The sequence below is a fragment of the Macaca fascicularis genome, chromosome 4 (assembly GCF_037993035.2).
Source record: "Macaca fascicularis isolate 582-1 chromosome 4, T2T-MFA8v1.1".
NCBI classification, from domain to species: domain Eukaryota; kingdom Metazoa; phylum Chordata; class Mammalia; order Primates; family Cercopithecidae; genus Macaca; species Macaca fascicularis.
Window position 1 is genome coordinate 148,250,182 of NC_088378.1, and position 13,153 is coordinate 148,263,334.

Genomic DNA, 13,153 nt, shown 5'->3' on the forward strand with positions numbered 1-13,153 from the left:
GCAAGGTATGCCAGAGGCCCAGATTATTTCCTTTCCACTCAGATGGTCTCCTCGTTGACCAGATATGGACTGTGTAGAGGAAAGAAAAAGAGATCAGACTGTTACTGTGTCTATGTAGAAAAAGGAAGACATAAGAAACTCCATTTGGATCTGTACTAATAAAAATTCTTCTGCCTTGAGATGCTGTTAATCTGTAACCCTAGCCCCAACTCTGTGCTCACAGAAACATGTGCTGTGTTGACTCAAGGTTTAATGGATTTAGGGTTGTGTAGGATGTGCTTTGTTAAAATTGTGTTTGCAGGCAGTATGCTTGGTAAAAGTCATCACCATTCTCCAGTCTCGAGTACCCAGGGACACAATGCACTGCGGAAGGCCACAGGGACCTCTGCCCAAGAAAGCCTGGGTATTGTCCAAGGTTTCTCCCCACTGAGACAGCCTGAGATATGGCCTCGTGGGAAGGGAAAGACCTGACAGTCCCCTAGCCCGACACCCTTAAAGGGTCTGTGCTGAGGAGGATTAGTGAAAGAAGGCGGCCTCTCTACAGTTGAGATAAGAGGAAGGCATCTGTCTCCTGCTTGTCCCTGGGAATGGAATGTCTTGGCGTAAAACCTGATCGTACATTCTGTTTACTGAGATAGAAGAAAACCGCCTTATGGCTGGAGGTGAGACATGCTGGCGGCAATACTGCTCTTTATTGCACTGAGATGCTTATATAAAGTCAAACATAAATCTGGCCTACGTGCACATCCAGGCACAGCACCTTTCCTTAAACTTACTTATGACACAGAGTCCTTTGCTCACGTTTTCCTGCTGACCCTCTCCCACCATTACCCTATGGTCCTGCCACATCCCCCTCACGGAGATAGTAACGATAGTGATCAATAAATACTCAGGGAACTCAGAGATCAGTGCCGGTGCAGGTCCTCCGTATGCTGAGCACCAGTCCCCTGGGCCCACTTTCCTTCCTCTATACTTTGTCTCTGTGTCTTAATTCTTTTCTCAGTCTCTTGTCTCCACCTTGCGAGAAATACCCACAGGTGTGGAGGGGCAGGCCCCCTGCAGGACTGTAAGGTGGCTCTTTTTCAAAATCACACTGCTTGGGATAATTCATCATACTAAGCTCTCTCTGCTATTTCCTAAAATGCAACACCCTGTGGGTCGGCCCCTGAGGGCAATACCGCTTCCATTTCTAAATGCCAAGTTTACTTTGTGCCTCTCATGGCAGGAGGAAAATTTGGTGCTCCTTGAAAACATAAAAGGATACAAGAAGCTCAAGCCTTTCCAAGAGCTCGTCCATCAGTCCATGCCTAGCCATCCCCAAGCAAATATATAGTGGTACTGTGGAGGACCTTTACTGGACACTGCCAAAAAATTGGAGCAGTACTTGTGCTCTAAACCAGTTGGCTATCCCCTTAACACTGGCATTTCATCAACCTAAAAAGGTAAAAACAAAACACTGCAGGCCAAAGGAAACTCCTTGAGTCCTTTAATCCTCAGGTTTACACAAATGTTATTAAGGTCCTATGAGAAGTGCCAAGTAAGTTTAAAGCACAAAATCAAATAGCTGCAAAATTTAAATGCACATTGTTCTGGTAGGTAACTATAAATTAAAAAAAAAATTAACTTCAGTTCTCACCTCATTCACTCTTATTATTGCTGTAGACTGTTATATTATTCCCTGCCTTCAAAGTTTTCTACAAAAACTTGTCTCTGTCACTCTTACAGAGTAAACTGCTAACTCTCCTCCACCGTATTAAAAAAAGTTACCTCTTGTAGAAGGACAAACAAAGCAATTAAGTCAAAACATATTAAACAAGTTTGAAGAGGAATTATGAAATAAAAAAGAAGGGCAATATTGTAAAAAGTAAAGTAGAGGTTCCTCTTCAAAGACTTTCCTCCCCATCCAATTAGGAATAAATAGTAACTTCTCTTAGAAGAAAAATTTATTCAAAGACCTGTGTTTCTAAATATGTGCCTTGGCATGCTTATACTGGTCCAAGCGAGCATTAGGTCATAGCCTGTTCCTCTTCCTTATTTAAAAGTGTTTTTACCTTTCTCAGCATTCCACAAGTTACTTCCTCCTTCCTTTGTTCTGCTCTACCTTTGCCTTTTAAAACGTTCTAAGTTGCTAGCCAATTGGGACAAATACAGAATGTGAGGTCCAAGGGAAACCGGACACGGCAGTAGGGTGGACGCGTCAGGTTATAAATGACCCTGTCTCCTTTGTTCTGTGTACTCTTGTGGCAAAACTGCTGGTGAGTGTACCCTTTCTGCAGGAAGTAAAAATGGCCTTACTAAATAAATTAATATTCAAGTGCTATTTCTTTATGGTACTGGGGAACAAGCATTTCAAACACTATTTTGGCTAAAATACCTCACAGCTGCAAAAGAAAAAGGAGAGAACAAAAAAAACACGTTTGGTTTATGTGTTTGCTTCCTGCCTTAAAAAAAAACTGTTCTTTCATTTTCTTTTCGTCCACCCTATACCTCCTTCCCACTTTGCCATCTGCAGTACCAACAAAAAAATCTAGAGAAGGCTTCTAATTACTTGAACCCCTTTAAAGAATTCAGAAGAAAGGTGCCACTCACCCCCTTTTGGGGTGTTCTGTTTTCTTTGTGGAGTTTCAAGAGTCATGGGCAGATTCTTTTTATGTCTTAGGCTCTGTTTTTCTGTATTGCATGACCTAATCTTTTTGGCTTTGAGGTACCTGAGATGACTTTGCACCATGAGAGGATTTGACCTTGGCCTGTATAATAGTGGACGAGAGCTACAAAGTTAGGGGTGGCTGAGCAGTTTACAGGAAGTGGTCTTTTTTTTTTTTCTTTTCTCTCCTAGGAAGCTGTTGTTTAAGGATCCTAATTCTAGTTCAAAGATGCATTCTAAAGGGTCTTCTCTAGTGCTTTTTCTCCCAAAATTAATCTTAATTTGGTTTGTCTGCGCACATTTGTGTGAGGAGCTGAACTGTTGTTTTCATAGGTTAATGAGAGACTGAGTTTTTTAGCTCGAAGAGGAAAAGGCATTTGCTCCTCCCAGCCAAAAGGTGCCCGCGGGTGACTGGGGCCCTCGTGGGAGTGTCTAGGGGTTGAGCCCCCATGACATGCAGTGGCCTTGCAGAGAAATCCCCAACAAAAATTCATTTAAAAAATAGTGGCTAGGTACTCGCTTTGGTAGCACATACACTAAAAATGGTGGCCAGGCGCAGTGGCTCATGCCTGTAATCTCGGCACTTTGGGAGGCGAGACGGGAGGATCACTTGAAGTCAGGAGTTTGAGACTAGTCTGACCAACATGGTGAAACCCGATCTCTACTACAAATACTAAAATTAGCCGGGTGTGGTGGTGGGCACCTGTAATCCAGCTACTCGGGAGGCTGAAACAGGAGAATCGCTTGAACCTGGGAGGCGAAGGGTACAGTGAGCCGAGATCACACCACTGCATTCCAGCCTGGGCGACAGAGGGAGACTCTGTCTCAAAAAAAAAAAAAAAAAAGTCTCATCCAGGAAACACATATAAGGGCAGTCACCTGGCGTTTAGAGTCCTCTCAGAGGTCACAGGCCTCCAGAGAGCGAAAGAGACACAAAAGAGGGTGGAAATGACATAGTGGTGACATACTATGGAGTCCTGCCCACTAGCAGTACATATTGATCCACCACACAAAAATCCTAGGCCACAGCTCAGTTCCTCCTTTAAAAAAAAAAAAACAAAAAAAAAAGGCTGGGCGAGGTGGCTCACGCCTGTAATCCCAGCACTTTGGGAGGCCAAGGCGGGTGGATCATGAGGTCAGGAGATCGAGACCATCCTGGTTAACACAGTTTCACACAGTGAAACTCCATCTCTACTAAAAATACAAAAAAAAAAAAAAAATTGGCCGGGTATGGTGGCGGGCGCCTATAGTCCCAGCTACTCGGGAGGCCGAGGCAGGAGAATGGTGTGAACTGAGGAGGCGGAGCTGCAGTGAGCCGAGATCACACCACCTGCATTCCAGTCTGGGCAACAGAGAGAGACTCTGTCTCAAAAAAAAAAAAAAAAAAAAAAAAAGAAGCAGGAAACAACTAATCTAAGAATGAGGAGAAAGCAAGGAGAATGACTCACTTTTGAGCACTCTGTAGGTTGTATGCACTTCCACTTGCCAGAACTTCCAACCTCAAGTGATCCACCCGCCTCCCAAAGTGCTAGGATTTGGCCTCCCAAAGTACTAGGATTACAGGCATGATCCACAGTGCCTGGCCTGCTTCTGTAATTTTTAATAGATAAGACATTGATATTGGTTTAATGAAAATAGCTGCATCTTGAATTTAGTAAGATTACTATAACTTCTAATCCTGTGGCTTTAGGCAGTCTAGTCCACAGGCAGTAAGGAGGCTTGTTTTGGGAAAAGACTGTTACTATCTTTGTTTGAAAGTTAAACTCTAAGTTTCTGCCAAGGTTAGTTCAGCCTATGCCCAGAAATGAACAAGGACAGCTTGGAAGCTAAAAGCAAGATTGAGTCAGTTAGGTGAAATCTCTTTCACTGTCTCAGTTATAATTTTGCAATGGTAATTCCATAACTTTAAATGATGACTATCACAGTTTTCATAATCTAGGTAAACAATTAAAATAATTAGGTAAATATAATGGGATAAATATTCATAGACAAACATGTCATAATTTAGATTATAAAGTTATATTAAATACTAGATATTTCATTATTTGGGTATTTTCCAATAAATATACATAGTAGGAAAACATTCTTGCTTAAAAAAAAAGTGTGTCCTTTTAAAAAAAGTTGAACATGGGGAGGTTCCAAGGTGGCTGAATAGGAACAGCTCCAGTCTACAGTTCCCAGCATGAGTGACACAGAAGACCGGTGATTTCTGCATTTCCAACTGAAGTACTGGGTTCATCTCACTGGGACTTCTCGGACAGTGGGTGCAGCCCACGGAGCAGGGCGGGGCATCGCCTCATCCTGGAAGCACAAGGGGTCGGGGAATTCCCTTTCCTAGCCAAGGGAAGCCATGACAGACAGTACCTGGAAAATCAGGACACTCCCAGCCTAATATTGTGCTTCTTCAAGAGCCTTAGCAAATGGCACACCAGGAGATTATATCCTGCACCTGGCTGGGAGGGTCCCACGTCCACGGAGCCTCACTCACTGCTAGCACAGCAGTCTGAGATGGAACTGCAAGGCAGCAGCAAGGCTGAGGGAGGGGCATCCGCCATTGCTGAGGCTTGAGTAGGTAAACAAAGCTCGAACTGGGTGGAGCCCACCACAGCTCAGGGAGGCCTGCCTGCCTCTGTAGACTCCAACTCTAGGGGCAGGGCATAGCTCAACAAAAGGCAGCAGAAACTTCCGCAGACTTAAAGGTCCCTGTCTGACAGCTTTGAAGAGAGTAGTGGTTCTCGCAGCACAGAGTGTGAGATCTGAGAACAGATAGACTGCCTCCTCAAGTGGGTCCCTGACCCCCGAGTAGCCTAATTGGGAGGCATGCCCCAGTAGGGGCTGACACCTCATAAGGCCGGGTGCCCCTGTGAGATGAAGAGTCCAAAGGAAGGATTAGGCAGCAACATTTGCTGTTCCGCAGCCTCCGCTGGTGATACCCAGGCAAACAGAGTCTGGAGTAGACCTCCAGCAAACTCCAACAGACCTGTAGCTGAGGGTCCTGACTGTTAGAAGGAAAACTAACAAACAGAAAGGACATCCACACCAAAACCCCATCTGTACGTCACCATCACCAAAGACCAAAAGTAGGTAAAACCACAAAGATGGGGAGAAACCAGAGCAGAAAAGCTGAGAATTCTAAAAATCAGAGCGCCTTTTCTCCTCCAAAGGAATGCAGCTCCTCACTAGCAATGGAACAAAGCTGGACAGAGAATGACTTTGACAAGTCGAGAGAAGAAGGCTTCAGACGATCAGTAATAACAAACTTCTCCGAGCTAAAGGAGGATGTTCAAACCCATTGCAAAGAAGCTAAAAACCTTGAAAAAAGTAGACGAGGCCAGGCGCAGTGGCTCAAGCCTGTAATCCCAGCACTTTGGGAGGCCGAGACGGGCAGATCACAAGGTCAGGAGATCGAGACCATCCTGGCTAACATGGTGAAACTCCGTCTCTACTAAAAAATACAAAAAACTAGCCGGGCGAGGTGCCAGGCGCCTGTAGTCCCAGCTACTTGGGAGGCTGAGGCAGGAGAAGGGCGTAAACCCGGGAGGCGGAGCTTGCAGTGAGCTGAGATCCGGCCACTGCACTCCAGCCTGGGCGACAGAGCGAGACTCCATCTCAAAAAAAAAAAAAAAAAAGAAAGAAAAAGAAAAAGAAAAAAGAGTAGACGAATGGCTAACTAGAATAAACAGTGTAGAGATGACCTGATGGAGTTGAAAACCATGGCATGAGAACTACGTGACACATGTACAAGCTTCAGTAGCAGATTTGATCAAATGGAAGAAAGGGTATCAGTGATTGAAGATCAAATGAATGAAATGAAGCAAGAAGTTTAGAGAAAAAAGAGTAAAAAGAAATGAACAAAGCCTCCAAGAAATATGGAACTATGTATGTGAAGAGATCAAATCTACATCTGACTGGTGAACCTGAAAGTGACAGGGAGAATGGAACCAAGCTGGAAAACACTCTTTAGGATATTATCCAGAACTTCCCCAACCTAGCAAGGCAGGCCAACATTCAAATTCAGGAAATACAGAGAACGCCACAAAGATACTCCTTGAGAAGAGCAACTCCAAGACACATAATTGTCAGATTTACCAACGTTGAAATGACGGGAAAAATGTTAAGGGCAGTCAGAGAGAAAGGTCGGGTTACCCACAAAGGGAAGCACATCAGACTAAAGTCCTTGTGATATTGAGTTACAGGGCTTTGACTCCTGGGTCTAAAAAGGACTCCAAGTCCTGCTAAATCTTAAACACTGACAGCAATTGAAGCCTCATCTTCAGGCCCCGTAGAAGATGCCAATCAAAAGAAACTTCATTCCTGAGATACAGGGCCAGAAATTAAAGGCATTTAACTCCTCAAGGCCCAGGGACTATCGAAGAAGAGGTGGGCACGTGAGACTGTAAGGTCCAAATTTGAAAGATAAAATAAGGTCAGTTTCTCTATAAATTAATCATTAATGTCAAATGCACAATGATGCAAGATCAGCATATGGGCCCCTGTATCAGATTAACAAGGTTTTCTTCATGCAATAACTGACTCCTTAATAAAGGTTATAAAGGTTATAAAGGCTTATGGAAGTTATATCTTTTTCTTTTTTTTTGAGACGGAGTCTCGCTCTGTCACCCAGGCTGGAACTGCAGTGGCTCAATCTTGGCTCACTGCAACCTCCGCCTCCTGGGTTTAAGCGATTCTCCTGCCTCAGCCTCCCGAGTAGCTGGGATTACAGGTGCACACCACCACCCCCAGCTCATTTTTGTATTTTCAGTAGAGATGGGGTTTAACCATGTTGGCCAGGATGGTCTTCATCTCCTGACCACCTGATCCACCCACCTTGGCCTCCCAAAGTCCTGGGATTACAGGTGTGAGCCACCACACCCAGTTGGAAATTGTATCTTATAGTCAAGTTTAAAATTTTATAGATTGTTTATAAAATTTTCAAAAACAAATTTAATTAGCTTCATGCTGTTTTTATTAGGGCTTATTGTTTGGAAAGTTAAGTCTCCTCTCTCAAAGAAAGAAGGTTTTCACCTTTTTATGAAATCCTTGAGTTATCACTTTGGTTAAATGAATGATTTATTTTATAATGACCTGTGATCCTATTTTTGTGATATCCGGTGTTTTAAACATTTGATATTTGACAAACTTCCAAAATCAAATTATAAATTGTCTTTTTCTGACCCAGTTACTCCTTTAAGATATTAGGTTCCCTAAAGCCCAAACATGGCATAATTTGGCTTATTTGGTACAAAAATTACACAGGAAGCATTGTCAAATAAGAGACAGTGTTTGGCTTTCTCTGACATGTATATGTATAAATATGTTATTGGTGTGTGTTCCAAAATTATGGGAAATTCCTGTAATTGTGATATGACCTAGTGTACATTATCAGTAATAATCATAATTGTTACGTTAACATTATTGTGTGCTACAGAGGAGAGGTAACAAATTTCCTTGTCAATTGTGTGTTTGACTATGGCTGCCCTAAAACTTTTAGTCATCCATGGATAATTGTTGTGTTGTTTTGGTCCTCTTTATAAAGTGTTTTGTTGTTGTTGTTGTTGTGGTTTTTTAAGATTCACTAAGTGTTTTATTCTTGATAATGTTTTCTTTGTTAAATTTGTTCTTTTTAATTAATCTTTAAGTTCTAGGGTACACGTGCACAATGTGCAGGTTTGTTACATATGTATACATGTGCCATGTTGGTTTGCTGCACCCATTAATTTGTCATTTACATTAGATATTCCTCCTAATGCTATCATTTCCCCATCCATCCACCCCACGACAGGCCCTGGTGTGTGATGGTCCCCGTCCTGTGTCCAGGTGTTCTCAATGTTCAATTCCCACCTATGAGTGAGAACATGTGGTGTGTCGTTTTCTGTCCTTGCGATAGTTTGCTCAGAATGATGGTTTCCAGCTTCATCCATGTCACTACAAAGGACATGAACTCATCGTTTTTTATGGCTGCATAGTATTCCATGGTGTATATATGCCACATTTTCTTAATCCAGTCTATCATTGTTGGACATTTGGTTGGTTGGTTCCAAGTCTTTGCTATTGTGAATAGTGCTGCAATAAACATACACGTGCATGTGTCTTTACTGTAGCATGATTTATAATCCTTTGGGTATATACCTAGTAATGTGATCACTGGGTCAAATGGTATTTCTAGTTCTAGATCCTTGAGGAATCGCCACACTGTCTTCCACAAAGGCTGAACTAGTTTACACTCCCAACAACAGTGTAAAAACATTCCTATTCCTCCACATCCTCTCCTGCACCTGTTGTTTCCTCTTGAATGCAGGTCTCCAATAACTTTGGAGATTGTTATGAGAATAGGGGAAAAACTTTCAGAACTCATGGAGAGCTAAAATCCTCATGAGTATTAAGCAGAATAGGAATTAACTACGGGGACTGAACTAATCTTTTTGACTTTTTTCTTAAAACATTGCTGATCTTTTGCTTTGTTTTTCAGAGTCTTGAAACTTTTGAGCTATTGACAGCTTTTAACAATTTAGTATACTCCTATGAACAAAATTTGGAGCATATTTGTTTCTCTCTACCTGATTTCTCCAGAATTTGGAAACTATTTGTGAGTATTCTTAACTTGTGCCAATACAGTTATTTGCATAAGTGCAATAAGAATCTGTTTTCATTTGTAACAAGACACAATTGGAGAAACTGATTTTTTTAGGAAGGCTTTGAGTGGAATGGTATACTTTCCTTTAAGAAATCAAATCTGAATTATGGAGACAATAAAAGCCCTTGGGAAAACTGGCCTCATACTTTACACAGTCCCTGTACAGAGTTTCTGACCTGTGCTAAGTAAAGAGTGTCATTTTCTGACAGGTCCAGGAGCCCCTGGTTTATTATGGAACATCAAAAAGAAAGGAAATTCACCCAACTCCTAGGTATTTGATGGTACAAATCCATGGCTGAGCTTGGATTTTAAAAAGTCTGAGATTCCTTCTATGGAACAAAGTTCCTTCAAAGCCAATTTTAAAAAGCCTATGTGAAAAATAATTATTCTTGCTACACTTTATACAAATAATCTGGTCAAGTATAATAAAGCGAATCAGTCCTACCATGATTTGTCTTTAGTAAAAATGGAAAACTGGAGAGAGAAAAATTATGTTTCAAAATCTATAGTCCACTTGTTGTTAGTGGACTATAGTCCACTAACTTGTTGTTAGGCACTAGTCTTGACTAATTTTTATCAATTTTTATTATTTTCTACAGTTTAGGCTGAATTCTACTTTTTTCTGGCTACAAGTCTCCAAAATAATATTTTTAATTTTTTTCTTCTTTCTTTTCCTTTTTTTCCTAATTTGGAGACACTGAAAACTAAACTGTGCTTTTGTAAAGCCCTGCAAACCGAAGCTAGACAACTTAAACTTCAGAAGAAAATAACAGTAACCTATTTACATACATAAGCCACTTTCATACCTACCTACTGATATATGGACTTCAGAACAATGTAGCCCATGTATATTTTCCAGAATTGTTCTTTTGTTTGTTGTTTTTTTCCCTTCCTCCCCCTATTTTCTCTTCACAGGACATGAGACTGCACAACCTTCTAAAAATTAGCTTTCCTAATAACTTGGGACCTACCTGTCTAGGAATAAACCATCCTAGCATGAGAGATCAGATGAAATCTGGGACCAAAGACTCATTTTGCTTCTAAAATGCTTTCTCCAAAAGATTTTTTTTTAAAAAAGAAAAGAGGGCAAATGTAAAGGAAAATATCTTGGGCCCCCAAATCACTAAGTTAAAAGGAGAATTCAAGCTGAGAATTGCTTAGAGCAAACCTGCCTCCCATTCTATTCAAAGTCATCCCTCTGCTCACTAAGATAAATGTGTATCTGACTGCCTCCTTTGGAAAGAAACTCAAAAGAATGCAACCGTTTGTCTCCCACCTACCTGTGACTTGGAAGCCCCCTTCCCGCTTCAAGTTGTCCTGCCTTTCCGGACCGAACCAGTGTTCTTTTTACATATATTTGTTGATGTCTCATATCTCCATAAAATGTATAAAATCAAGCTGTGCTCTGACTACCTTGGGTACGTGTTGTCAGGACCTCCGGAGGCTGTGTCACCGCGTGTGCATCCTCAACCTTGGCAAAATAAACTTCCTAAATTAACTGAGACCTGTCTCAAATTTTTGGGGTTCACAAGGTTTAGTTATAAATGCTTCTTATGGAACATCATTTTCTTATAAGTGAGGCAGGAGAATAGCGTCTGGAGGCAGGCAACCTAGGGCTGTTTCAAGCCGACTTCCTATAAGTAAATTGAAAGGAAAACCCTTTGAAAGGAGAAGTTTTTCTCTCTCTCCAGTTTTCCATTTTTACTAAAGACAAATCATGGTAGGACTGATTTGCTTTATTATACTTGACCAGATTATTTGTATTAAGTGTAGCAAGAATAATTATTTTTTACATAGGCTTTTTAAAATTGGCTTTGAAGGAACTTTGTTCCACAGAAGGAATCTCAGACTTTTTTTTGTTACTTTCCACACCAAGTAACAAAAGAACCAGCGGCTTCTCCCTTTCCAAACCTCCACCTTTTCTGTGTGGCAGATGGGAAACTGAAAGTACCTTGATTGGTTGCAAAAAGCAAAATTATGCTAAGAAGTTAGCCCTTATAAAAAAAAAATTATGCTTTCTGCAACCAATCAGATCTTCCCATAGGAGTGTAACTATGTAACTTCACTTCAGCTTCTGATAGCATAGCAAGTCTTTGTTTGCATATTAAGTGGAACTTTGTAACTTCACTTTAGCCTCTGATTGGTTGCTTTTCACAGCCAATTGTGGGACACCACTTCATTTACATGAGATGAGTACCAAGTGGCTAACAGGAGACTTCCATGGGGTATCAGGGCCCTTGAGCTGGTGCTCCACACCCTAAACACTGGCGTGTCCTTTCATTTTCAATAAATCCCTGCTTTTGGTGGGGCATGGTGGCTCACGCCTGTAATCCCAGCAGCACTCTGGGAGGCCAAGGCAGGTGGATCACCTGAGGTCAGCAGTTTGAGACCAGCCTGACCAACATGATGAAACCCTGTCTCTAATAAAAATACAGAATTAGCCAGGCGTGGTGGCGCATGTCTGTAATCTCAGTTACTTGGGAGGCTGAGGCATGAGAATCACTTGAATCTGGGAGGTGGAGGTTGCAGCGAGCAGAGATCGTGCCACTGCACTCCCGCCTGGGCGACAGAGCAAGACTCTGTCTCAAAACAACAACAACAACAACAAACAAACACCTTCAAGGCCAGGTGTGGTGGCTCACACCAGTAATCCCAGCACGTTGGGAGGCAGAGGCGGGTGGATAACCTGAGCTCAGGAGTTCGAGACCAGCCAGATCAACATGGAGAAACCCTGTCTCTACTAAAAATACAGTATTAGCTGGGCATGGTGGCACATGCCTGTAATCCCAGCCACTCAAGAGGCTGAGTGAGGCAGCAAAATCGCTTGAACCGGGGAGTTGGAGGTTGCAGTGAGCCGAGATCGCGCCATTGCACTCCAGCCTAGGCAACAAGAGCGAAACCTCTTCTTAAAAAAACAAAAATGAAAACAAACACCTTCGGGCTTTGTGAGTGCTGGTCTCCGAAAAGCACTCCGTTTTACTCCAAGGGCTAACTTATTTCTTCAGGAGTTGCATGCCTTTGAGAAATTTCCCAAACCACTACAGAGGAACAACTTCTCCCTTCGTCCACCACTCTACCAAGCACTTGGCTTTCGTACCTCATTGCAATTATTTATCTTCTAATCCTCCAGAGTCTAGAGAATTAGACTGTAATGTGCCTTAAATGCAGACGTTTCTCTTATTCTTCTCTGGGTCCACGCAGACGCTTGTTGGTTGAAGGATCAAACTCCAAAGTCCCTCCCAGCCTTACAACTGAGGAATTCTGTCTCCACGACTCATAACCATACCTATCTATGTTTAGATAGAGAACTTACGGGTTCGATCCAGCATATTTAGGAGCTCCATTAAAGTAGTAATCATTACCACTAAGGTAAATTTACAGGCGTACTAGAACAGAACCTAACAAGAGATAATTATTCAAAGCTCACAACGGCACCAAGCACGGTGCTCTCTTTCCCTTCATTAGAAGCCAAGGCTTCGCCTCCCATACCTTTCCCAAAATTCTGTCAAAACCGCGACTCTTTGTCATGGCCTTTATCACCTCCCGCAGATTCAGAGTCACGCTGTTCATCGTGGACGGTTTTCCGGCCTTTGGGCTCTGCGCAAGAACGAACTTTGGAAGAGGTGGAAAATCCAGAAGTTCGTGAAAGAAGGACACAGAGGGCGAAGAGCCTGCACCCTTCTCCGCCCCTAGGAGTGCAACAGGCCGGACGTCACGCCAGCTGGAGGCCACGGTGGTCTGCGATTTGCTCACTGACGTTTCCCGCACGCTTGTGACCACGCGCGCACGCGCGCTTCGCCCCCACCACCTCGGCGGCTCGCCTGCGGCGCAGCGGCACCGATTATTCTCCGAGAGCGGAGCGAGTTTCCCTGCCG

The 13,153-nt window shown here is 42.7% G+C and overlaps 1 protein-coding gene across 1 annotated transcript in view; it reads right to left on the minus strand.

Annotated features, from left to right (window-relative positions):
- The window catches only part of ACOT13 (acyl-CoA thioesterase 13), a 31,012-nt gene extending 18,035 nt beyond the window's left edge, over positions 1-12,977 (minus strand). The window contains exon 1 of the mRNA XM_005553905.5: positions 12,768-12,977. Within this exon, the coding sequence (XP_005553962.1) occupies positions 12,768-12,848 (81 nt within the window). The 5' untranslated portion in view covers positions 12,849-12,977. The remainder of the gene's footprint in view (positions 1-12,767) is intronic.
- Positions 12,978-13,153: the final 176 nt, after the last annotated feature.